At 37.1% G+C, this 24,688-nt stretch overlaps 1 protein-coding gene across 1 annotated transcript in view; it reads right to left on the bottom strand.

Moving 5' to 3' along the window:
* The window catches only part of SUCLA2 (succinate-CoA ligase ADP-forming subunit beta), a 46,693-nt gene that overhangs the window by 16,238 nt on the left and 5,767 nt on the right, over nucleotides 1-24,688 (bottom strand). Inside the window, exons 3-6 of the mRNA XM_064373557.1 lie at nucleotides 18,912-19,011; nucleotides 18,571-18,733; nucleotides 8,138-8,266; nucleotides 4,446-4,584 (exon numbers count right to left, since the gene is read on the bottom strand). Of these exons, the coding sequence (XP_064229627.1) occupies nucleotides 4,446-4,584; nucleotides 8,138-8,266; nucleotides 18,571-18,733; nucleotides 18,912-19,011 (531 nt within the window). The remainder of the gene's footprint in view (nucleotides 1-4,445; nucleotides 4,585-8,137; nucleotides 8,267-18,570; nucleotides 18,734-18,911; nucleotides 19,012-24,688) is intronic.

Raw genomic sequence — 24,688 nt, forward strand, 5'->3', positions numbered from 1 at the left:
ATGTTTGGCCACAGTGTTCTGGGGAGGTTTGGCCTTAAAAAAAAATCAAATTGTGACAAAAACTGCTTTACTCAAAGTCTTGGTTCACAGCTTTCAGTGGATTACCTATCGGGTAAACAAAGTATAACCATGTAAAACCACTGAGTTTGTACTGCTATCTCACGGCTAGAGTTCCAAGGTAAACACTATTGGATTTTCATTTGTATGTGTGTATACATGTCTAAATGTGTTTGTTTGTATGTACACTTATTGTTTTATGTTGTATCTACCAAACTGGTTTATAAGTAAGAGTGCCCATAAATTAAGTAAATAAGTCCAAGCAATTTTTAAGTTCATATGACTTAAGTAAACCTTTACTAAACAAGCTAGCTTTAAAATTGTTGGTAAAATGAAAACAGAAGTGTCTTCAGAATTGTCAGCATACATTATTGCCTAGATTTGACATCTGCCTCTGGGAGATATTTTGAGGTGTCAGGGTTTGGCATATAAGGTTATAAAACTATAAACCCAGCCAAAACAAAGATCTGTTCCAGGTCAAAGGGACGTGACAACTAAATTCAATGTGTGATAAAGGACATTACTAGGACACCTGGCTACTTCTGAATATGAATTATGAATTAGATAATATTTTCTCAGTATTAAATTTCTTGGTTTTAATAAATGTAGTCAGGTTATATAAGAGAATGTTCTTGTTTTTAGACACTAGGAGAAAAGTATCTCCACCTTACTCTCAATGGTTCCAAATATATATATATATATATTTATACACACACATGCATGTGCATGCAGACAGAAAGAGAGCAGACAGAGAATAAAATAGGGTAAAATGTAAACAAATGGCAATGTTGAGTAAAGGGAATTTGGGTGTTCCTTATACTATTTATTTCTATATCAAAATTAAAGATTAAGGGGGAAAAAAGGCCACACGGTACCATATTCATAGTCAGGAATGATTTAGTTCAGCAAAACATCACCCATTAAAGTAAATTAATGCTGCTGAATAGAAAAAAAATCGACAATACTTATCCTTTTTACTTTCTATATAAATTGCACAAGGATCCACTCTTGGATGGTTCTTGGAGAGTTTTTAGTTAATCCTTAGATAATTATATTTAAGTTATATAGGCTGGTGCAAAAGTAATTGACTTTTTTTTAAAAATGGCAAAAACTGCAATTACTTTTGCACCAACCTAAATATTAATAAACTGACCACTTTTGAGTATTCCTCACAATGAACACTACATTCCTTGTAGTTGTCCAGTTTGAAATATTTTCTCATTTCCATTATTAATTCTTCATTAATTCATAAATTATTTGAAAGTATTTTCTTTAAATTAAAAGAAAATAGGCTGGGTGTGATGGCTCACACCTGTAATCCCAGCACATTGGGAGGCTGAGGTGGGAGGATTGCTTCAGCCCAGGAGTTGGAGACAAGCCTAGGAAACATAGCGGGAGCCTGTCTCTACAAAAAAAATTTTTTTTAAATTAGCCAAGCATGGTGGCATTCACCTGTAGTCCCAGCTACTCAAGAGGCTAAAGAGGGAGGTTTGCTTGAGCCCAGAAGGTTAAGGCTGCAGTGATCTGTGATTGTGTCACTGTACTCCAGCCTGGGCAACAGAGCAAGACTGTGTTTCAAAAAATTAAAAAACATAATATTTTGTATCAATTTCCAATGTTATTGCTTTGTGTTTAAAAACCATTATCTATATTATGAATTCTTGGATATTTGTTGATACTTTTTAATTTGTGACTCAATATTTCAGTTTTTTAAAATCTGTATTTGGATTTTAAAAAGTGTTTTTCTAAATGTTGGGTAAAGGGTTATATACATGCCCATTAAATTAAAAAAAAAAAAGGCAGGGACATGAGGAACACCTAGTAAAGGCAGCAGTCTTTGCAAGGCCTCTGGAGTACACTCTAGAGATCAAGGCAGGTTTACTGAGGAAGCAGCTGAGGGCAATTCTCCAATGGAAAATAGCGTGAAATTCCTAGGAAAGAGATTTCTTAGGCAGAAGCTCTGTAACAGGCAGTAGAAGCAGCCACTGACAATACATGCTCACAAGCAAGTGTGGGTAGAATATCAGTAGAACCCATACTCAGTTCACACTGAGGTACCAAAATCATGGTGCTCAACAGGGGAGATCACATACTGGTAGTTCTCCCCTCTGGAAATCACGAATGCATAGTATCAAAATTAATTTTTGCTTGGAGATTTCTCCTGAGTTTAAGTCCACAGGGAAATAATCAGGATAACTAGTATTCTGGTGAGACCAGTATCTGTCTACTCTCTTTCACTCAGATATCACTGAGTTTCTCCCACAACCTTTGATAAAACTAAGGCCAAGGTTCTGGGAACATAATAATGCTTCGAATAACTGTTCCTGATGCATGGCTAGGGTTTTGGGGTGTTTTTTTCCCAAAAAATTTGGTAATTGAGGAGTCAAAGCTTTTATATACATATATATATATATTTTACTTCTTTAAATGTGAGGCACATAAGAGACTTAAAATTCAAACAATAATAACTTCTGAGACCATGAAGAAACTCAACCCATTCCCATGTAAAATAGTCTAAATTGCCATGGCTGAAAGAATCCCACTCCACCTAGAATTTGTAATTCCTCTAGCTAATATTCAGTCAAACAATAAATTAGAGAGAATATTAATTTCTTTAAACTTCTAACTCAAAGAAGAGAATTTGACTTGGGACTTCTGTTCTCAAAATCCTTTGGACTTTATCACATTTGGACTTTAAATTCCAAGTGTGCCTTTATGCAGTTTACTATTAGAGTTTTTTAGAGTACCTTAATGCCACAGTTTAATCTGACTGCAGAACTTTAGCTTTACTAGAAAGCTTTAAAAAAGAAAATAAAGTTATCACTGCAGAACCTTTACTTTAGCTTCACTAAAACTAGAATAAGATACTCTAAAAAATGAAAAGTAAAGCTAAAGGGAAATCTTAATTGATTAAAGACTTAAAAGTAAAAAAGGAAACAATTAAAAAATAGAACATCTCCGACTAAACAAACCCAAAAGAAAAAATAGAACACATTGAGGATGAGTATTTACTGATCTTAAGATGGAGAAAAAAAAAAATCTCTCAGCATAAAAGTAATGGAAGTCGGCCGGGCGCAATGGCTCACACCTGTAATCCCAGCACTTTGGGAGGCTGAGGCAGGCACATCACCTGAGGTCAGGAGTTCAAAATCAGCCTGGCCAACATGGTGAAACCCCATCTCTACTAAAAATACAGAAAAAATTGGCCAGGCGCAGTTGCTCGCACCTGTAATCCCAGCACTTTGGGAGGCCGAGGTGGGCAGATCATAAGGTCAAGAGATCGAGACCATCCAGGCCAAATGGTGAAATCCCGTCTCTATACTAAAAATACAAAAATTAGCTGAGCATGGTGACGCATGCCTGTAGTCCGAGCTACTCAGGAGGCTGGAAGGTGGAGGTTGCAGTGAGGCAAGATTGCACCACTGCATTTCAGCCTGGCAACAGAGTGAGACTCCATCTCAAAAAACAAAAAAAAAATTTATCTGGGAATGGTGGTTCATTTCTGTAGTCCCAGCTACTTGGGAAGCTGAGGCATAAGAATTATTTGAACCCGAGAGGTGGAGACTGCAGTGAACCGAGATCACATCATTGCACTCCAGTCTAGGCGACAAAGCAAAGCTAGACTCAGTCTCAAAAAAAAAAAAAGTAAGGGAAGTCAAAATGAGATTTGAGTACATACAAAAACAAAAATATTTCCCCAAAAATCAAATAACATTAAACAACAAAGGAAAATCTCAGAAAAAGATTCAAGCCAAATGTCAGACAAAAGACTGACATCTTTAATATATAAAGACCCCACAGACATAAAGAGTTCCCCAGGATACGTTATTAAGTGAATAAAGAAAGATGCAAAATGTATATAGCATGCAACCTATATATACCCAGATAGCTAATTCCATAAAATTACAGCTCGATCACCACCACACTGGATACACTAACCTAGTACTACCCAATGAAACCTTCTGCAATGATGGGAATGTTCTATATGTGTGCTCTCTTTATATGGTAACCACATTTAGCTACTGAATGTTTGAACCATGACTAGTACAACTAAGTAAATCAATTTTTAAATCTTATGTAACTTTAATTAATTTTAATTTAAATAACTACATGTGGCTGATAGTCACTGTTTTGGGCAGTGCAGTTCTGACCCCTCTGTCTCTATAAGGTGTTTTATCTATTTATTTATTTTGTTTTGTTTTTTTGTTGTTTTAATGGGTTTAATAGTTTGTTTTAATGGGTTTAATATTTCTTCATAATCATTCTATTTGTTATAAAATAAGCTTCTACATAGGTAGAAGTTTAACTTCTATGAGTTTAACTTCCATGGGAGGCATATGAAAGAGGAATAAATGCATAATCATGTTTGACAAAAGAAGATACTTTACCAGCTCCATCTGAATCTTCCACCATTGGATTTATTTCTATCATGGTTGCATCGTATTTCAGAAAAAGGCTGTAAAGCTTGACCATGTTTTCTGCTGCTGAATCCACAATATTAGGTGGAAATCCCATCTTCTGTGCAAGCTGAAATCAGTATGTCTTTTTATTACAGGTAGTTTGCATATGTCTAATCAACATTATTGTAAATTTAAAAACCTTGCAGTTTATCACTTAAATGATAAACATGAGTCATTTACAGTCAAATATTAATCACTGAAATAGCAGCTACCATTACTAAATGGTTAAACAAAACTTTTTATTCAAAATCTTCAAAAGGTAGATATTATGCCCATTTTATGGATGAGACTCAGAGAGATCAAGTAACTTGCCATCGGCCTGGATTACAGTTCCAGTGTTTATTTCATAGTCTCCATATTGTCTAAGCTTTATGGTCAACCTACGCTGAAGGAAGAGGCTTATATTTTATTAAAACTATATATAAAATATTGGCCAGGCACAGTGGCTCACACCTGTAATCCCTGCACTTTGGGAGGCTGAGGTGGGCGGATCACTTGAAGCCAGGAGTTAGGGACCAGCCTGGCCACCACAGTGAAACCCCATCTCTACTAAAAATATAAAGTGTGGACTGTCAACCCCAATGGTCCAAACAATGGCCAAAATATCAGAAGATCCTATTTTACCTTTTATGTAATTTATGAAGAATGTCTACCAAGCAATAAGAATACATATCACATAGTCAAAATATTAGAAGACCCTATTTTACCTTTTATGTAATTTATGAAGAGTGTCTACCAAGCAATAAGAATACATATCAAATAGTCAAATGAGTGTTAGGCCATTCATTCAAAAATCTACTGGCCACCTAAAATATTCCAGGCACTGTGCTAGGACAAAAAGATAAAGGTATTTAACTTTATAATAAAGGAGTTTACAGTCTTGAGCAGATTCCCAATTAGAGATACTCATAGAGCTTTTTAAACAATACATTATCAAGGCCCCAACTCAGAAGTGCTGGTTTGCCAGTTCTATACTGGATCAAGCATCTATCACGTTTAAAGTTCCATAAGCAATTCTGAACCACTGGTATGGAGGACACATGTCTATATGTTTATTCTAACAGTGCCGCCACTGCTCAGGAACACTATGGAGAATTCTTTCCTCTTTTTCAATTACTGTTTAAGGTTGCCACACATTCTTTTGATTTTCAATAACAAAAAATCTTAAATTCTTTGAAAAAGATTTTCGCAACAAGTCAAATGCCAATAAATAAAGTGAGTGATCAAGCTATGGCTGGGCACAGTGGCTGATGTCTATAATATCAGCACTTTGGGAGGTCAAAGAGGGTAGATCACTTGAGGCCAGGAGTTTGAGACCAGCCTGGATAACATGGTAAAACACTGTCTCTACTGAAAATACAGTAATTAGCCAGGTGGTGGCGCATGTCTGTAATTCCAGCTACTCAAGAGGCTGAGACAAAAATTGCTTGAACCCAGGAGGTGGAGGTTGCAGCGAGCTGAGCTCATATCACTGGACGCCTGCCTGGGAGACAGGGCAAGACTCTGTCTCAAAAAAAAAAAAAAAAGCACTAAGGAATGTAAACTTTTGTTATGATCTATTTCAAATAAAGAATAATATGAAAGTACCATTTTATTATGAAAGTTTTTCACTATGTCACAACTCACCTAAAAAAACTAAAACTAAAACTAAATGTTTAGGTTTAAACATTTGAAAACTACAACATAATTCTAATCAATCAATTATGACATCAATTTGCTAATGCTAGGCACCTCTTCAACTCATCACCATCATGCAAAATGCTATAATCTTAGATTATTCCTTCAGGTATTCTTGTAAATCAGGTATTTTCCTCCTCTTCTAAATTTCACTCTCCAGTCATCATCTTCACATAACTACCTAATAAATCAAATCCATGACTTTTAAACAATTATATCATTTATCTGCCAAAATTATTTGCTTTACTATCCATCAGAAACATTTCTCTATCTCCTTTAAACCTCTGTGCCAGTCAAAATTCTTACACTTGCTGTACTTCAATACCATAAACTTGTTCTGACATATTTTTCTCATTAAGAAATGTTTAACTTCAAAGTTCAATATTCAAATTTTTCTTTTAAGATGAGTCATTAGGCCAGGCACGGTGGCTCATGCCTGTAATCCCAGCACTTTGGAAGGCCGAGGCAGACAGATCACTTGAGGTCAGGAGTTCTGGAGCAGCCTGGCCAACATGGTGAAACCCCAACTCTATTAAAAATACAAAAAAAAAAAAATTAGCCGGGCATGGTGGTGCATGCCTGTAATCGTAGCTACTCAGGAGAATGAGGTGGGAGGATTGCTTGAACCTGGAAGGCGGAGGTTGCAGCGAGCCGAGATCACTCCACTGCACACTCCAGCCTGGGTGACAGAGCGAGACTCTCCATGTCAAAAACAAGCAAACAAACAAAAAGATGAGTCACTTACCTTTATATCCAAAGCAAACAATTTAATTCAATAGCAGCATTACAAATATTACCAAGCAATTCTCACAGGTCATAATATTAACTCAAAGGTGGCTTTTTTTTCAGTGGGGGGGATGAACAGAGAGAAAGAAGCACACAAGGAAAATAGAAAAAACTAGCAAAACTGAAGGCAAAATTTTATTGTTGAACATATATAAATTAAAAGATGGACCACAGCGTTCATTGAATTCTTAAAATCACTCATAAACCACTGCTCTATCATGTAGGTATGTAAGACAGTGTCCCTTCCATTCTATACAATTTATAGGAAATAAAGGGGTGACAGGAATATTTTAAATGTTTAACCATTTAAACCATGAAGATATAATATCCAGACTATGAAAAACAATGAATGACAATCACCTCAGTTTCTTCAACAACTAAATTGAAAGAAAAAAGACAAAGAGAGCAAAAAGAGAAATCTGTAAGTTATAAAAGACCTGTGAGACATATCAGTAACAATGAAGGGTCTGGGCACAGAGCTCATGCCTGTAATCCTAGCACTTTTGGAAGTCAACATAGGAGATCACCTGACATTAAGAGTTCAACACCAGCCTGGCCAACATGGTGAAACCCCATCTCTATGAAAAAAAAAAAAAATACAAAAATTAACCAGGCATGGTGGCACGCGCCTGTAATCCCAGTTACTTGGGAGGCTGAAGCAAGAAAATTGCTTGAAGCCAGGAGGCAGAGGTTGCAGTGAGCCAAGATCGCACCACTGCACTCCAGCCTGGGTGACAGAGCAAGACAACACCTCACAATAAATAAACAAACAAACAAACAAATGAATAAATAAATAAAAATAAAATAACAATGAAAGACCTTATTTGAATCCTGAGTCAAGCAAATTGTAGATGAAAAAATGATTTGAAACAACTAGAGAAATTTGAATGACTGGGTAAGTGATTATTGTTAATTTACTAGGTATAGTAATGGTATAGTGACTCTTTTAAAATAATCCATATTGAAATATCTATGGAGCTATAAAAAAATTGTAAATAATTCCAAAATGTGCTATATCTTATTTGTGCTTCAAACAAATTTTGCCTAACACTCAAAAATTTTTTTAAAGTTTTGACAATTACTTCAGTTGTACCATTATTTTTATGTGTCGTCATTCTCTAATCATAAGCTGGAAATTTTTCAGGAATACAACATACCCGGAGAGCTTGTTCCTTTTTGATGCCTTCTACAATATCAATAGGTTCTTTAATTATTGCTTCAGGAGTCTCAGCAGCAACATCTTCAATGTTGACACCACCATGTGAACTTCCTATTAATACAGGACCCTGGCAAGAGGAGGAAACAACCAAAACTCTAGATTTATTTTACACCCATCAATGAAACTTTAAAACTCACCTGTGCACACTATCAGATATGAGCATCTATAACTCTCTACTTACATTTTTAAATTTCCTTCAGAATTTATCCTCACATTTCCAGCACAGTGCCCTCTTATAAATATTCAAGTAAAGTAATGAAAAAAAGTTAAAAAAAAGCAAGAAATAAAATAATGGCTTACCTGCAAGAAAAACAGATTTAAAATATACACAAAAACTTACACCACAATAGCAAAGACTTGGAACCAACCCAAATGCCCATCAATGATAGACTGGATAAAGAAAATGTGGGATATACACACCATGAAATACTATGCAGCCATAAAAAGGATGAGTTCATGTCCTTTGCAGGGACATGGATGAAGCTGAAAACCATCATTCTCAGCAAACTAACACAAGAACAGAAAACCAAACACCACATGTTCTTTCTTGTAAGTAGAAACTGAACAGTGAGAATACATTGACACAGGGAGGGGAACATCACACACCAGGGCCTGTTGGGAGGTTGGGGGCAAGGGGAAGGATAGCATTAGGAGAAATACCTATTGTAGATGACAAGTTGATGGGTGTAGCAAACCACCATGGCACATGCACACCCATGTAATAAACCTGCATGCTCTGCACATGTATCCCAGAACTTAAAGTATAATTTAAAAAAAAAAAAAAAAAAAAAACCTTACACCAAATATGTAAATACGTATATCTGAAATATAACCTATGCATTTTTCATAAAAACTGAGGGGATGTTAAAAGTATTGCTTAAAGCATTAAAAAAAAAAAAGCCTAAGAAAAGGGAAAGTCTAAGCTCTAGCCCTACTGCAAGACAATGAAAAAGAAAGCTGGCCAGGTGCAGTGGCTCATGCCTGTAATCACAGCACTTTGGAAGGCCAAGACAAGAGGACTGCTTGAGCTCAGGAGTTCAAGACCACCCTGGGCAACATAGTAAGATTCCATTTCTACAAAAAATACAAAGAAATTAGCCAGGCATGGTGGCATGCCCCTGTAGTCCCAGCTACCCAGTAGGCTGAAATGGGAGGGTGGCTTGAGACTGGGAGATCAAGGCTGCAGTGAGCTGTGATTGCACCACGGCGCGGGCAACAGAGCAAGATCCTGTCTCAAAAAAATAAAGTAAAATAAAATAAATAAAAGAGAAAGCTAACTAGTTTGAAAGGATATAGCTCTGCCTATTATCATGAACAATATGAGAAGATAAGGTATCAATACTAATAATTATTTACCTTTAAGTCCTTGAAAATCAAGAAAAAAATTGTAAATTATCTAATAGATCTACTAATTTATGCATGAAACTAGAAATAATGCTAACATTAAAAAAAAGAGGCACGGTAAAAGTGTATTACTAAAGATTATTTACTGACATAGGAAAATACTGATCTGCGGTGGGTTATGTAGTGTACGTTTATATGCAGTGTTATGTATGAAAAAATTATACAAAACCCTAGATTGTATCCTCAATTGTATTATTTAACATAGTGTGTTTCAACATGCTCACTATTGACAGAAACAAACAAAAAAGAGTGGGAAATAAAATATTAAAAGACTTTTGTTATTTTAAATGCAACTATTTTCCAAAAAAAAAAATTTTTTTTTTTTTACAATGAACACACTGCTCTGTTTTGGTATCAGTACCATGCTGTTTTGGTTACTGTAGCCTTGTAGTAGTATAGTTTGAAGTTAGTTAGCATGATGCCTTCAACTTCGTTCTTTTTGCTTAGGATTGTCTTGGCTACATGGGCTCTTTTTTGGTTTCATATGAAATTTAAAGTAGTTGTTTCTATTTCTGTGAAGAAAGTCCATGGTAGCCTGATGGGGATAGCATTGAATCTATAAATTACTTTGGGCAGCAAAGCCATTATCATGATATTGACTCTTCCTATCCATGAGCATGGAATGTTTTTCCATTTGTTTGTGTCCTCTCTTATTTCCTTGAGTGGTGGTTTGTAGTTCTCCTTGAAGAGGTCCTTCACATCCCTTGTAAGTTGTATTCCTAGGTATTTTATTCTCTTTGTAGCAATCATGAATGGGAGTTAACTCATGATTTGGCTCTCTATTATTTGTGTATAGGAATGCTTGTGATTTTTGCACATTGATTTTCAGTTTCTCATTATTGTATATTATATTGGCTGTGGGTTTTCTTATATGGCCTCCTGAATAGCTGAAACTACAGGCACCTGCCATCACGTCCAGCTAATTTTTCGTATTTTTAGTAGAGAGGGGGTTTCACCATGTTGGCCAGGATGGTCTTGATCTCCTGACCTTGTGATCCACCCACCTCGGCCTCCCAAACTGCTGGGAGAACAGGAGTACTGGGATAACAGGCGTAAGCCACCGCACCTGGCCCATACTTTTTAAAAATATAATACAAGGGGCTGGGCGAGGTGACTCACACCCGTAACCCCAGCACTTTAGGAGGCTGAGGCGGGCAGATCACAAGTTCAGGAGTTCGAGACCAGCCTGGCCAACACAGTGAAACTCCTTCTCTACTAAAAATACAAAAATTAGCTGGGTGAGGTGGCGGGCGCCTGAGGCTGCGGCAGGAGAATTGCTTGAACCAGGGAGGCGGAGGTTGTAGTGAGCCGAGATCACACCACTGCACTCCAGCCTGGCGACAGAGACTCTGTCTCAAAAAAAGAAAAACAAAAACAAAAAACAAGCAAACAAACAAAATATATACAATACAAGGTTAGAGTTATCAAAACAGCATGATAATGCATAAAAAGAGACATATAGACCAATGGAATAGAACAGAGAACCCAGAAATAATCCCTCAGGTATATGGTTAAATGATCTTCAACAAAGGTGCCAAAGCTATATAAGAGGGTAAAAAGAACAGTCTCTTTAACAAACAGTGCTGGAAAAATTGGATATTCACATGCAAAAGACTGAAGTTAGACTCTTACCATATACTATATGCAAAAATTTACTCAAAATAGATTAAAGACTTAAACTTAAGACCTGAAACTATAAAACTCATAGAAGAAAACAGGGAGGAAAAAGTTTACAACATTGGATTTAGCAATGATTTCTTAGGTATGATACCAAAAGCAACAGGCAAAAAAAAGCAAAAACTGACAAATGGAACTATATCAAACTTAAAAACTTCACAGCAAAGGAAATAATCAACAAAGTGAAAAGGCAATCTATAGAAGGAGAGAAAATATCTGCAAACCGTATATCTGGTAAACAGTAGAAATCCAGAATATGTAAGAACTTCTACAGCTCAAATGGCCTGTAAGCATATGAAAAGATATTCAGTATCACTAATCACTGGGGAAATGCAAATAAAAACCACTGTGTAATATAACCTCACACCCTGTATGATGATCACTATAAAAGAAATAGAAAATGAATGTTGGTAAGGATGTAGAAAAACTGGAAGCTTTGCTGTTAGTTGGAATATAAAATGGTACAGCTCAGCCAGGCACAGTGACTCAGGCCTATAATCCCAGCAGAGGTCAGGAGTTCAAGACCAACCTGGCCAACATGGTAAAACCCTGTCTCTACTAAAAATACAAAAATTAGCCAGGCATGGTAGCACGTGCCTATAGTCCCAACTTCTCAGGAGGCTGAGGTGGGAAAACTGCTTGAACCCAGGAGGTGGAGTTTGTGGTGAGCCGAGATCACACCACTGCACTCCAGCCTGGGCAACAGAACAAGACTCCATCTCAAAAAGAAAAAAAAAAAAAAAAAAAACACAAAAATTAGCAGGGAGTGGTGGCAGATGCCTGTAATCCTAGTTACTCAGGTGTGGCAGAGGCAGGAGAATCACTTGAACCTGGGAGGTGGAGGTTGCAGTAAGCCGAGACTGCACCACTGCACTCCAGCCTGGGTGACTGAGTGAGGCTCTGCCTCAAAAAATAGTGCCATGCGCAGTGGCTCACGCCTGTAATCCTAGCACTTTGGGAGGCCAAGATGGGTGGATCATCTGAGGTCAGGAGTTCAAGACCAGCCTGGCCATCATGGTGAAACCCCATCTTTTAAAAATAAATAAATAAATAAGTTAATTAATTAATTAATTAATTTAAATGGTACAGCAGCTATGGAAAACACTATGGAAGTTTCTCAAAAAATTAAAAATAGAATTACCATAATATCCAGTAATCCCACTTCTAGGTATATATCCAAAAGAAATGAAAACAGGATCTCAAAGAAATATTTGAACATCAGGTTCAATGCAGCATTACTGACAACAGTCAAGAGGTGGAAATCAATCTGAAGGTCCATCAAAAGATGAATGGATAAAGAAAACGCAGTATATACACAAAATGGAATAGTACTCAGCCTTAAATAGGAAACCTTGTCATACACTACATCATGAATAAACCTTGAGGACATTATGCTAAGATAAACCAGTCTCAAAAAGACAACTAATTCAGGTATCTAAAATACTCAAACTTTTAGAAATACAAAGTAGAATGGTGATTACCAGGGGCTGGAGGGAAGGGGAAGAGGGAAAAGCTGTTCAATGAATAGTTTTAATTTTGCAAGATGAAAAAGTTCTGGAAAAATAAAAAAAGGAAAAAAGGGGCTGGGCGCAGTGGCTCATGCCTGTAATCCCAGCACTTTGGAAGGCCAAGGCGGGTGGATCACAAGGTCAAGAGATCGAGACCATCCTGGTCAACATGGTGAAACCCCATCTCTACTAAAAATACAAGAAATTAGCTGGGCATGGTGGCGCGTGCCTGTAATCCCAGCTACTCAGGAGGCTGAGGCAGAAGAATTGCCTGAACCCAGGAGGCGGAGGTTGCGGTGAGCCGAGATAGTACCATTGCACTCCAGCCTGGGTAACAAGAGCGAAACTCTGTCAAAAAGAAAAAAAGATTTGGAAATCTGTTCTGGAGATCTGTAGCACAAAATGTGCACAAACTGTTTTACTCTCTTCTTTTTACCAACATTCTCCTTCCTTCCTCCCTCCCTCCTTCCTTCCTTCTTTCTTTCCTTCTGAGTATGCACTATTATACTGCATACTCAAAACAGGTAAATTTTTTATGTTTTTAGACAATTTAAAAAAAAAAAAAAAAAAACTCTGAACACCAAAAGCTTGGGGAGCTTTGGGTTGGCAATATTCTGCATACTGTCACACCTTAAGATGCCAGGAGGATAAAACATTCCTCAAAACAGTGGAAACTCTGTGTTTGAGAACCCTCCCAGACCTTGTCCTATGTGTATTTTCATTTGGCTGGGTTATGATTTTTATATCCTTTGGCTATAATAAAACTGTAAACATAATTTCCTGAGCTCTGTGACCTGTTCTAGGGAATTATCAAACCTCAAATTTGTAGCTAGGTACTCAGAAGTAAGGGTAACCTGGAGACCACCAAAACTGAGGCTGGTGTCAAAAGGGCAATCATGTGCAGGCCCTTAGTCTCTGAAGTTTGGCTAAACTCTGAGTACTTGGTATCAGAACTCTTTTCAATACAAAAAGAAAAACTGTTTTTAAATTAAAATTCACTGAGCCTTCTGAGGTTAAAGACGAGAACATTAGCAAGTCTAAGAGAAATGTTTGAAATGATGGTCTGATTTTCAGTTCCTCTATAAATTTCAAATGAAATGGTATTCTTCAGTTCCTCTCTAGCAAGGCATTTCATAATTACAAGCTTTTACAAAGATCTAAAAAGCAGGAAAAAATTCTGATTGAAGAAGAACCAATTCAATTTTAGTCATGCTACTGAAATAGAATATAGACAAATTAGATCTATAGATAACTATAAAATATAATTGTATTCAACAGGAGAGGTACAGACCAACAAATCTTTAAAATATTCTAATATTTTAGTTTTCTTTTCCTTTTTATTTTAGTTTTACTTTCTCTTTTTATATCAACTGGTAAAAGAAATGAAAAGCCACAGAAAAGGCAACACTAGTTGAGAAGAAAAGTTAATATTAAATTCTCACTAAAGTAAAAATTAAGTCTTCAACAATTGGTTGTAAGTTAGGGGGAAAAAAAGATCATTCATATAAGAAAGTGGAGTTTCTATTCGTCTTAATTCCACAACCAATTAGAAAGGAACCAACTTGCATGGGTAAAAAGGGGTTAAACAATGACTATAGTTCTGCATTTGGTCATCACTGTAGAAGGAATAGTTATTTCACATTCAAACAATTTGGCTTCACTTTTAAATCTTGGTAATAAACTTTCAAAACAATTTCATTTCAAGCAAGTGGCTGAAATTTCAAATATATTAATAACCCTACTTTTTACTTTATTAACCTAAATTATTCTTCTTTTGTTGATATTTTTAAAAATTTGCCTTAAAATAGGCTTAAATGACAAAGCAGCCATATGATATAATAAAGATCTATAGCCGGGCATCATGGCGTGCACCTGTAATCCCAGCTACTCAGAAGGCTGAGGCAGGAGAATTGCTTGAATCCAGGAGGCAAAGGTTGCAGTGAGCCAAAATGGCGCCATTGCACTCCAGCCTGGGCGACAGAGCAAGACTCCATTTCAAAAAAATGAAAGATTAAAATAAAACATAAAGATCTGTATTTAAAAATATATATATAGGAAAGAAAATTAGAATTCTTACAGCACATTTTATAACTATTTCAGGGAAAGTCGAAAACTGATACAGAAAAATGTCCCACTCATTTGCAGCAGACTGCAGTGTTTTACCAGAAAAATAAAGTAGTAAATGTGATTTATTAAATAGACTTGACTCAGCCCAAAAGTACCCAACAGGCACTAGGCAAATGTTAAGAAGTCTCATCTAACAAAGGTATCACACAGAGAGTGGGTACTTAAATTCATTTTCTGGCACACCAACCCCATGGAAGATATGCCACAGAATCAGGGTATGACAGATAGTAAGGAAGACCAGTAGAACCTATGATACATCTCCTAAAAACAAGTAACAAAAGCAATTGTTTTAAGTTTTGTTTTAGTTTTGCTTTGCTTATTCTTTTTTTTTTTTAATTCAACTTTTAAGTTCAGGGGTACATGTGCAGGAAGGTTTGTTACATAGGTAAACATGTGCCATGGTGGTTTGCTGCACAGATCCCATCACCCAGGTATTAAGCCCAACATCCATTAGCTATTCTTCCTGATGCTCTCCCTCCCCCCACCACCCCCACTCTGCCCCAGTGTGTGTTGATTCCCACCTTGTGTCCATGTGGTCTCATTATTCAGTTCCCACTTATAAGTGAGAATGCAGGGTGTTTGGTTTTCTGCTCCTGCGTTAGTTTGCTGAGGATAATGGCTTTCAACTCCATCTATGTCCCTGCAAAGAACATAATCTTGTTCCTTTTTTATGGCTGCATAGTATTCCATGGTGTATATGTACCACCTTTTCTATGTCCAGTCTATCACTGATGGATGTTTAGGTTGATTCCATGTCTTTACTACTGTGAGTAGTGTTGCAGTGAACACACTGATGCATTTATCTTTATAATAAAATGATGTATATTCTTTTGGGTATATACTCAATAATGGGACTGCTGGGTCAAATAGTATTTCTGCCTCTAGGTCTTTGAGGAATTGCCACACTGTCTTCCACAATGGTTGAACTAATTTACACTCCCACCAACAGTGTAAAGGCATCCCTTTTTCCCCAAAACCTTGCCAGCCTCTGTTGTTTTTTGACTTTTTAATAATAGTCATCTGAGTGGTGTGAGATGGTATCTCACTGTGATTTTGATTTGCTTTTCTCTAATCATCAGTGATGAGCTTTTTAACCAAATGTGTGTTGGTCGAAAGTATGTCCTTTTTTTTTGAAATTGAGTCTTCTTCTGTCACCCAGACTGGAGTGCGGTGGCACAATCTCAGCTCACTGCAACCTCCACCTCCCAGGATCAAATGATTCCCCTGCCTCAACCTCCTGAGTAGCTAAGATTATAAGTGCTCACCACCATGCCCAGCTGTTTTTTTTTACTTTTAGTAGAGACTAGGTTTTACCATGTTGGCCAGGCTGGTCTCGCACTCCCTCAGGTGAGCCGTCCACCTCAGCTTCCCAAAGTGCTGGGATTACAGGCATGAGCCACCACACCAAGCCTATGCCTTCTTTTGACAAGTGTCTGTTCATGTACTTTGCCCACTTTTTAGTGGGGTTATTTGCTTTTTTCTTGTAAATTTAAGTTTCTCATAAACTTTGGATATTAGATCTTTGTCAAAAGGATAGAATGTAAAAACTTACTCCAATTACGCAGATCGTCTGTTCACTATGATGACAGTTTCCTTTGCTATGCAGAAGCTCTTTAGCTTAATTAGATCCCATTTGTCAATTTTTGCTTTTGTTGCAATTGCTTTTGGCATTTTCATCATGAAATCTTTGCCCATGTCTATGTCCTGAATGGTATTACCTAGACTTCCTTCTAGAGTTTTTTACAGTTTTTGGTTTTACATTTAAGTCTTTACACCATCTTGAGTTAATTTTTGTATATAGTGTAAGGAAGGAGTTCAGTTTCAATTTTCTGCATGGCTAGCCTGTTCTCCCAGCACCGTTTATTAATTAGGAAATCTTTTCCCCATTTTATCAAAAGCAATTTTTAATGATGAGTTAATTTCCATGCATAGGGCATCAACTCAATCAAAGGTGTTCTTTTTAGTTTAAATAGCTAACTGATTTTCATTGTTCAACAGAGATCTGCCCAGAGGGATTCCCGAAAAAAATAGCTATACCCCAAAAAGTAGCACCAACCAACTCTACATTGGTCTAATGTGATAATATCAAAGAACATTACAATGTCTTGGGTCAAACAGTTTTACCAGTACTATAGTATTTTTAACCTCAATTATTATAACCATGTATTACTTTTGCAATCATAACTAACAAAATGACAGATGCTGATATATAATGTCAATGAAAAAGAAAAATAAAATGTTGTGAAAATAAGTGAATGTGTAAAAATATAATGATGTAAATTTGCGTAATATATGAGTTACTGCCATGGATTTTTAAAATAACTTACAAACTAAATTCTACCGCATAGAATATCACTTAAGAATAAAACAGTGCTTTTTATTTTATATTCTGAGTGGATTTTTACTACCATCTAGTGTTATATCTTAAGAAATACTTCCTTATAAAAATTAAAAGTTGCAAAAGACATTTTATGTCACTCAAACATTAAGATTTAATTGTAAGTAAAAAAAAAATCACAATACAGAAACTTGCTATTTTTTAAAAAGTTGTTCTACATAAGAAAATTATTTTCATGATCTTTAAAATTGGTGTTACTCTAAATTCTACATCAAATGCTTACTGGGGCTTTCAAATATATACCCAGTTTGCTTCAAAAAACAAGCTAGTTAACACACAGATTCAGCTTGTAAAACCTAATACACTCAAAAAACAAGCTAGTTAACACACAGATTCAGCTTGTAAAACCTAATACACTCAAAAAACAGATAATTCTAGTATAAAATGATTATCAATACTCTCTCCCAAGTACCAGGTCTATAAAGGGATTTTCTCTTCACCAGAAGCTTTATAGTCAACATTTTAGGTTTCGTAAAGAGAGGAGAGCTATGCTAATGTAATACTCCTTAAAACCATATTGTCTGCAACTTAATGTCAACCCTCAATTTACCAAATATTGAATCATTTAGTGAAACAAACCCCAAACTATTAAAAAACAAAACAAAACAAAAAAGCCAAGAGGTTGAGAAAACAGAAGATGAAGCATGGAGACACATTCTTCTAGTGGGTTCGGCAACTTTCTCTTTGGTTAGAATATTTTACTATGGGCCGGGCATGGTGGCTCACGAGGTCAGCAGTTCAAGACCAGCCTGGCCATCATGGTGAAACCCTGTCTCTACCAAAAATATAAAAATCAGCCGGGCATCGTGGTGCATGCCTGTACTCCCTGCTACTGGGGAGGCTGAGGCAGGAGAATTGCTTGAACCTGGGAGGGGGAGGTTGCAGTAAGCCGAGACTGTGCCACTGCATTCCAGCCTAGGCAACAGAGCAAGACTCTGTCTCAAAAAAAAAAAAAAAAAAGAATATTTTACTATGCTAGATATTATTTTCTCAGTCCGGAGATGATCCAGAGATGATTTACAACAAAAATGTATTACAACAGAATTTTTCCTATAATTTTAAAATCATGATATTATACATCAAATTTTATGGCATTAACGAAGCTGTTTTTTTAAATGACATAAATATTGTGCTCATGACATACAGATTATAGTTTGTACTTTTTAAATTTTCCCCACATAAACAGAAACAATAATCAACTTGTGAAACTGAATGTCATAAATGCATCCTGTATGTATCACATCTACAATTACTTACTTGAAAGGACCTTTCCATTGTTATTGCAAAGTAGTACTCCCTCCTGGGATATTTTCGCTCACAGACCAATACTTGATTGCATATTCTGCCCTTTTCTCCCGTTTGCTTGGTAAACAACTTTTTCCCAATCATTTGTGAAGAAACAGCTTTTGCTTCTTCTGGACTAAAATAAGAAAAAGAACTCAAATTCTTCTTTCCTCTAGTTGAGAAAAAGCAAATCCACATAATAGCCAAAATTTTATCTAATATTGAAATTTCAGTATTTTCATTAATTCAATAAGCAATCTTTAATCAATCTTTAACAAGGATGATTTTTCTTAAAAAAAAAAAAAATAACTTACGAGAAAACTATCTTCACTCCTCCTTTGAGGCCACTTTCAAATGTTCCTTTTCCTCTACCACCAGCTAAAACCTGTGCCTTTATCACAACATCTTTTGAACCTAGAAGAAAAACACTTCTATTAATTATGAAGCATGGAGCAGCATGCAAGACATAGTATTTTGTTATTTAACATACAGAGAGGTATTATTAAATCAAGTCTAATTTATTTACAATGTCAAAAAATGAAGCATTCTATTCACGTAGATTTACTAGATTAGAACACTAAAATAATCAGTCTAAAAGATCCACAATTTAAAAAATAGTCACTTAAAGAATTTCTTAAAGTAAACTGAAAATAATTTAACCATTCCGTGACACTTTAAATATCTAGTACTTTGGAAAGTATTAAAAGTACAAAATTGAAACTCATATCTTCCTAACACTTCCCACCCTCTCTATTTCACATGTAAACTTGCTGTCCTGAGAATATTTGAGTTATATATGCTATAGCAGGAATGTGCCATGACTTGGGGGATACTACCATTACCAGTATTGAGATTTATACTGTCCCACTAAGAGAAAGTTCTATTAACATACATTATTGAGCAGTACTGCATGAGGAGTACTATCAGGAGTTACTAAGGTATCTGTATCAAAAGATTTGAGAACGCTATGCTTGAAAAGCTTATGCAAATTTTTAAATAAATGGACTGAATTTTTCTTCTTTAACAAGTAAACTAATTACTATCTATCCCTTTTCCTCTCCTTTCTAATTTGCTGTGGAAAATCAGCAAACTAGCTATTTAGCCTAGATACCACTCATCATTCATGATCAAGAGTAAATGGGCTGGGCATGGTAGCTCAACTCCCGTAATCCCAGCACTCTGAGAGGCCAAAGCAGTCAGATCACATGAGGCCAGGAGTTTAACACCAGCCTGGTCAACATGGCGAAATTTCATCTCTATTAAAAATACAAAAATTAGCCAGGCATGGTGGTGCACATCTATAATACCAGCTACTTGAGAGGCTGAGGCAGAAGAATCACTTGAACCCGTGAAGCACAGGTTGCAAAGGTCCAAGATCACACCATTGCACTCTAGCCTGGAGGACAGAGCAAGACTCTGTCTCAAAAGAGTAAATGCTCTGGGTGATGGATATCCGAAATGCCCTGACTTGATCATTACACACTCTATACATATAACAAAATATAACATGTACCCCAAAAATATTACGTATCAGTTAAAAAATAAGAGTAATACCTCTTAGAAAGGCATTCTCTGTCTACCAGACAGGCAGAATTTCAGAGCCTCCTCATTTTGCCTCTCATAGCATTTTGCCCAACTACGCATTATGGCAAAATAGTTAACCTTTGAAATCAGGGCTAAAGGTCTCATTTTATTCATTATATCCCAAGCACAAAGCAGTATCTGGGATATAACAACTACTCCATAAACATGATTTGAACAGACTGAAGAAGCATCCTCTACAACTGGGATGTCACTCCTTGATGCACTTGCCAAGCAGAATGAGGGGGCCTCCCACCTAATCAGAGGAACCAACCAAATCAATGTGGTAGGAAATGGAGTTTGAAACTAAACAAAAACTAAAGTGTACACATTAACAATTATTTTAAAAGAACATTTAGAAAATTAGTGATGTAACCATACACTGGGGCCTGTCGGGGGTTGGGGGCTAAGGGAGGGATAGCAGGGGGGTGGGGGGATAGGGGAGGGATAGCATTAGGAGAAATACCTAATGTAGATGACGGGGATGGATGCAGCAAACCACCATGGTACGTGTATACCTATGTAACAAACCTGCACGTTCTGCACATGTACCCCAGAACTTAAAGTATAATAATAATAAAAAAATGAGTGATGTAAGCCTTCATCAGAAATGCTTGCTATTTAAACCAGATGATGACCTTATGCATAGTCAGCCAAGAGAGTGTTTTAAAAAACTTATCTTTCTCAAACCCCACTTCCATTCAGTCAGGAAATCATACTGGTTCTATCTTCAAATTCATCCAAATTCAATATTCCTCATCACCTGCAGTTTAGACTCTGGTCCCAACCACCACTATCTCTTACCTATATAACCTTAGTCCCCCATAGAATATTCTCAAGGCAGCAGCCAAAGCAGGCACACCATTACTCTACTTAAAACCTTGCACTCAGTGCCAATTTCATTCAGAGTAAATGCCAAAAGTCCTTACAATGGCCTAGAAGACCCTATAATACCCTCCACACCTTCACCCTTTTTATCTCCTAGGACCTCCTTGTTGCTCACTCCATTCCAACTGCACTAGTCCCCTCACTATTCCTGGGCATGTTCCTGCCTTCAGGACTTGGCTTATAGGAGACCTATGCTAATTCAATCTAAATAATTATAAGCTTGCTTGGCTCAGAAGTACACCCAACTAAACTGTATTACTGCTGCAGTTAATCAGAAATAAAGCGGCAACAGGAGGCCTAAGGTAAGACCATCTCAGAGCACAGTAACACCAGGGAACACCTCGGGGTAGTTACTGAGCAGGCAAGACACGCTCTGGTCCCACGAATGCCTTCTCAACAGGGGGACTGCATAGGGGCCTCATAAAGGTTTATGCAAATATCTCTGAGAAGGGAGGGACGTCTGCTCACAAGATCTGGGAGGGTCTTTGCAGATGGGAGCTGGCAAGGAGGAGAAAAGCCTTGCAGGGCAGAGATCAAGGAACACCTCAGGCTCTGCCTAGGTTCTTGGAATATGGAGTGATTTTAATCACCCTACGTCCTCAATGCTCAGAAGATAAAAGCCCCTTGATGCATTGGGTGTGGTCAGACGGAGTGGCCTCTAATTCGATATACTTCTGATGCACCATACCCTGGTAACTATCTGCGATAAACTCAGAGTACTAGTTTAGCATGTCTTAGAAGGATCTCAAGTGCTCTCCACCCAGCTCTTACCTACTCCTTTACTCTCTCTTTCCACACCCATAATAAGATCAATGAGATTATGCACGTAATAAAAGTGTTTGGAGCCCAGAGCTCAGGGCCAACTTGCCTTGGTCCCCTGGACCCATGCTGTAGATTCTACTCTTGTGTCTCTGTCTTTATTTCCTTTTCTCAATCCCTTGTCACCGTCGGGACTAAGGGCACCCACATATGGGGTTGGGCTGGTTCCCAACAGTGCTACCTTTAGTCACTCACAAACATTTTAAGCCTTCCTTGGCATATAACTAATAAATATTTAAAAGAAGAAAAAGAAGGTAAAGTCCTATTATATGCCATTAAAAATTGCCCTCCAGGCTGACATTCATTAATCAGCACCCTTTACATATCTCTATTCAACCAGACAGGGATTCTGATTTAAATATACTAGAAGCCAAACTATCTTTCTACAGTCAATAGGGAAATCACTAAAATTCTGCTAAATCTGTGCCCAGGTGCAGTGGCTCACACCTGTAGTTCCAGCACTTTCAAAAGCCAAGGGCAGGTGGATTGCTTGAGCCCAGGAGTTTGAGACCAGCCTGGGCAACATGGCGAAAATCCACGTCAAAAAAAAAATACATGGTGAAGCACACCTATAGTCCCAGCTACTCAGCAGGCTGAGAAGGAAGAAGTCACTTGAGCCCAGGAGGCTGAAGCTGCAATGACTGCACTACTGCACTCCAGCCTGGGTGACAGAAGAAGATATTGTCTCAAAAACAAAACAACAACAAAAGTTCTGCCAAATCCTTACAAAAATCGTATTTCCTTGAACTATAAACTGTTAAAAAAAAAAGACAATTTGCTCTCAGAACTGACCCCAAATTGTATCTACTACATTTATCTAGGCTAACACCCATCCCTTTGATAATCCATTCCAGAAACTTCATGATCTTTCAAGCTCACCAACCTGCATTTTGGGGATTCATATAGTCTTTTAAAATATTAGATTTCTTTCTAGCCATTCTTCCATTCCTAACCTCAATCATTCACAACAGGTAAAACTTGCCTCCAGGACAATGCCTCTCAACTGTTTTCACATCATCATCATCACACATGCAGAGAAAATGATGGACATGGTATGAAATACCAGGTAAAGAGGCTAGGGCTATTCAGCAGGAGTCACCAGCTATAGGACCCAGTGGCCCCAAACCCCATGCTAACTCAACTCCTCCTGCTGCCACAGGACTGGGGAGAAACAATAGTTTGGCACACCTATAAGGCATTTATGCCCTATTATACTTGTTGAGCAAAGCGGAGGGTTAAGAGTTTTTGAAAAATGAGAATTAGCATTTTGTGAATTTTGCAGAAACTCAAAAAGCAAAAACCATCCTGAAGTAATGAAAAATCGGCACTGGGAATTGCTAGCTAGATGAACAAAACCAGGTATATTTCTAAGGCCCCTCATTTTTGACTTTGTGCAACTAGATCCCATAATCATTATCTTTTGATATCAATGACTCACTAAAAACACAAAATTGTCCTCCATGTCTTCACAGTAGTTTCTAAATTTATCTTTTAAAAAGTAGCATTTCTGCTCCTCTAGATTTAAATTTCCTTAATTATTAGTCTCACTCCCATACTATAATCATCATTTGCGCTATTCTTTGACAAAAACACACTTTCTAAATGAACAAGGTATCTGTTCCAAAGGGCTCAAAATCAGAGCTGCCTACCTGCTTCTTACTACTTGTGAGTTCTGGTCCCAGAGAACTTGCCAGAAATACTCATAGTTACAGTTTATCCTGCACATATTATTTCTGTCTTCTGTACCTAAGAATCATTAAAAGTTTTTATAAGGTATAAAGAAATCAAAACAGATTGGCATCTGAATAAATCCTATTCATTTTATGAAAAAGTTTCTATGCAAATTATTCTTCTGACAAAACAACAGAATTTGACTAAATGAGAAAATATATAGAAAACTAGTTAAAGAAACCAATTATAATAATCGAAAACTAGCCAGGCACAATGGCATGTGCCTACAGTGACAGCTACTCGGAGGCCTAGGTGGAAGGACCAGTTGAGCCCAGGAGTTTGAGAACAGCCTGGGCAACATAGTGACCCTTTCCCTAAAGAAAAAAAATTTTTTTTGAATTTTTAAACTTGAAAATAAGGAAAAAACAGTTTTTACAGACTTAATTATATATAAATCAGGTCCCTATTAACATTAAGTGTGCAGAAGTTCCAACTATAGGTCACCATTAATTAGCAAAAATTTCACCACAATTAGTATGAACTTATACAAAGCTTTTGCTTAATAAAAAGTTTGCTTGTAATCTGATTTAAAATAATTTTTTCTGATTAACAACAACAACAAAACCAGAAATGAAAAATCATGCTTCCAAGTCAAGGAAATCATGGCCATCTCATTCAAAAACAGAGCTTATATGACAGTTTTCTTAACTTGTATATATCCTTAATTTTGAAAGAAAAATCCATTCTAGAAAAAAATAAGTACTACCCAAGATGAATACTTTTAAAATTTCAAACATTTTAAAAATGTTCCTTATCTTTCTTAAAAAATATAAAAGCAGGCCGGGCGCGGTGGCTCATGCCTGTAATCCCAGCACTTTGGGAGGCCGAGGTGGGTGGATCACGAGGTCAAGAGATGGAGACCATCCTGGTCAACGTGGTGAAACCCCGTCTCTACTAAAAATACAAAAAATTAGCCGGGCATGGTGGCGCGCGCCTGTAGTCCCAGCTACTCAGGAGGCTGAGGTAGGAGAATTGCCTGAACCCAGGAGGCGGAGGTTGCGGTGAGCCCAGATGGCACCATTGCACTCCAGCCTGGGTAACGAGCGAAACTCCGTCTCAAAAAAAAAAAAAA

This window comes from Aotus nancymaae, unplaced genomic scaffold (assembly GCF_030222135.1).
Source record: "Aotus nancymaae isolate 86718 unplaced genomic scaffold, 86718_ANA_hifiasm-v0.15.2.pri h1tg000009l, whole genome shotgun sequence".
NCBI lineage: Eukaryota > Metazoa > Chordata > Mammalia > Primates > Aotidae > Aotus > Aotus nancymaae.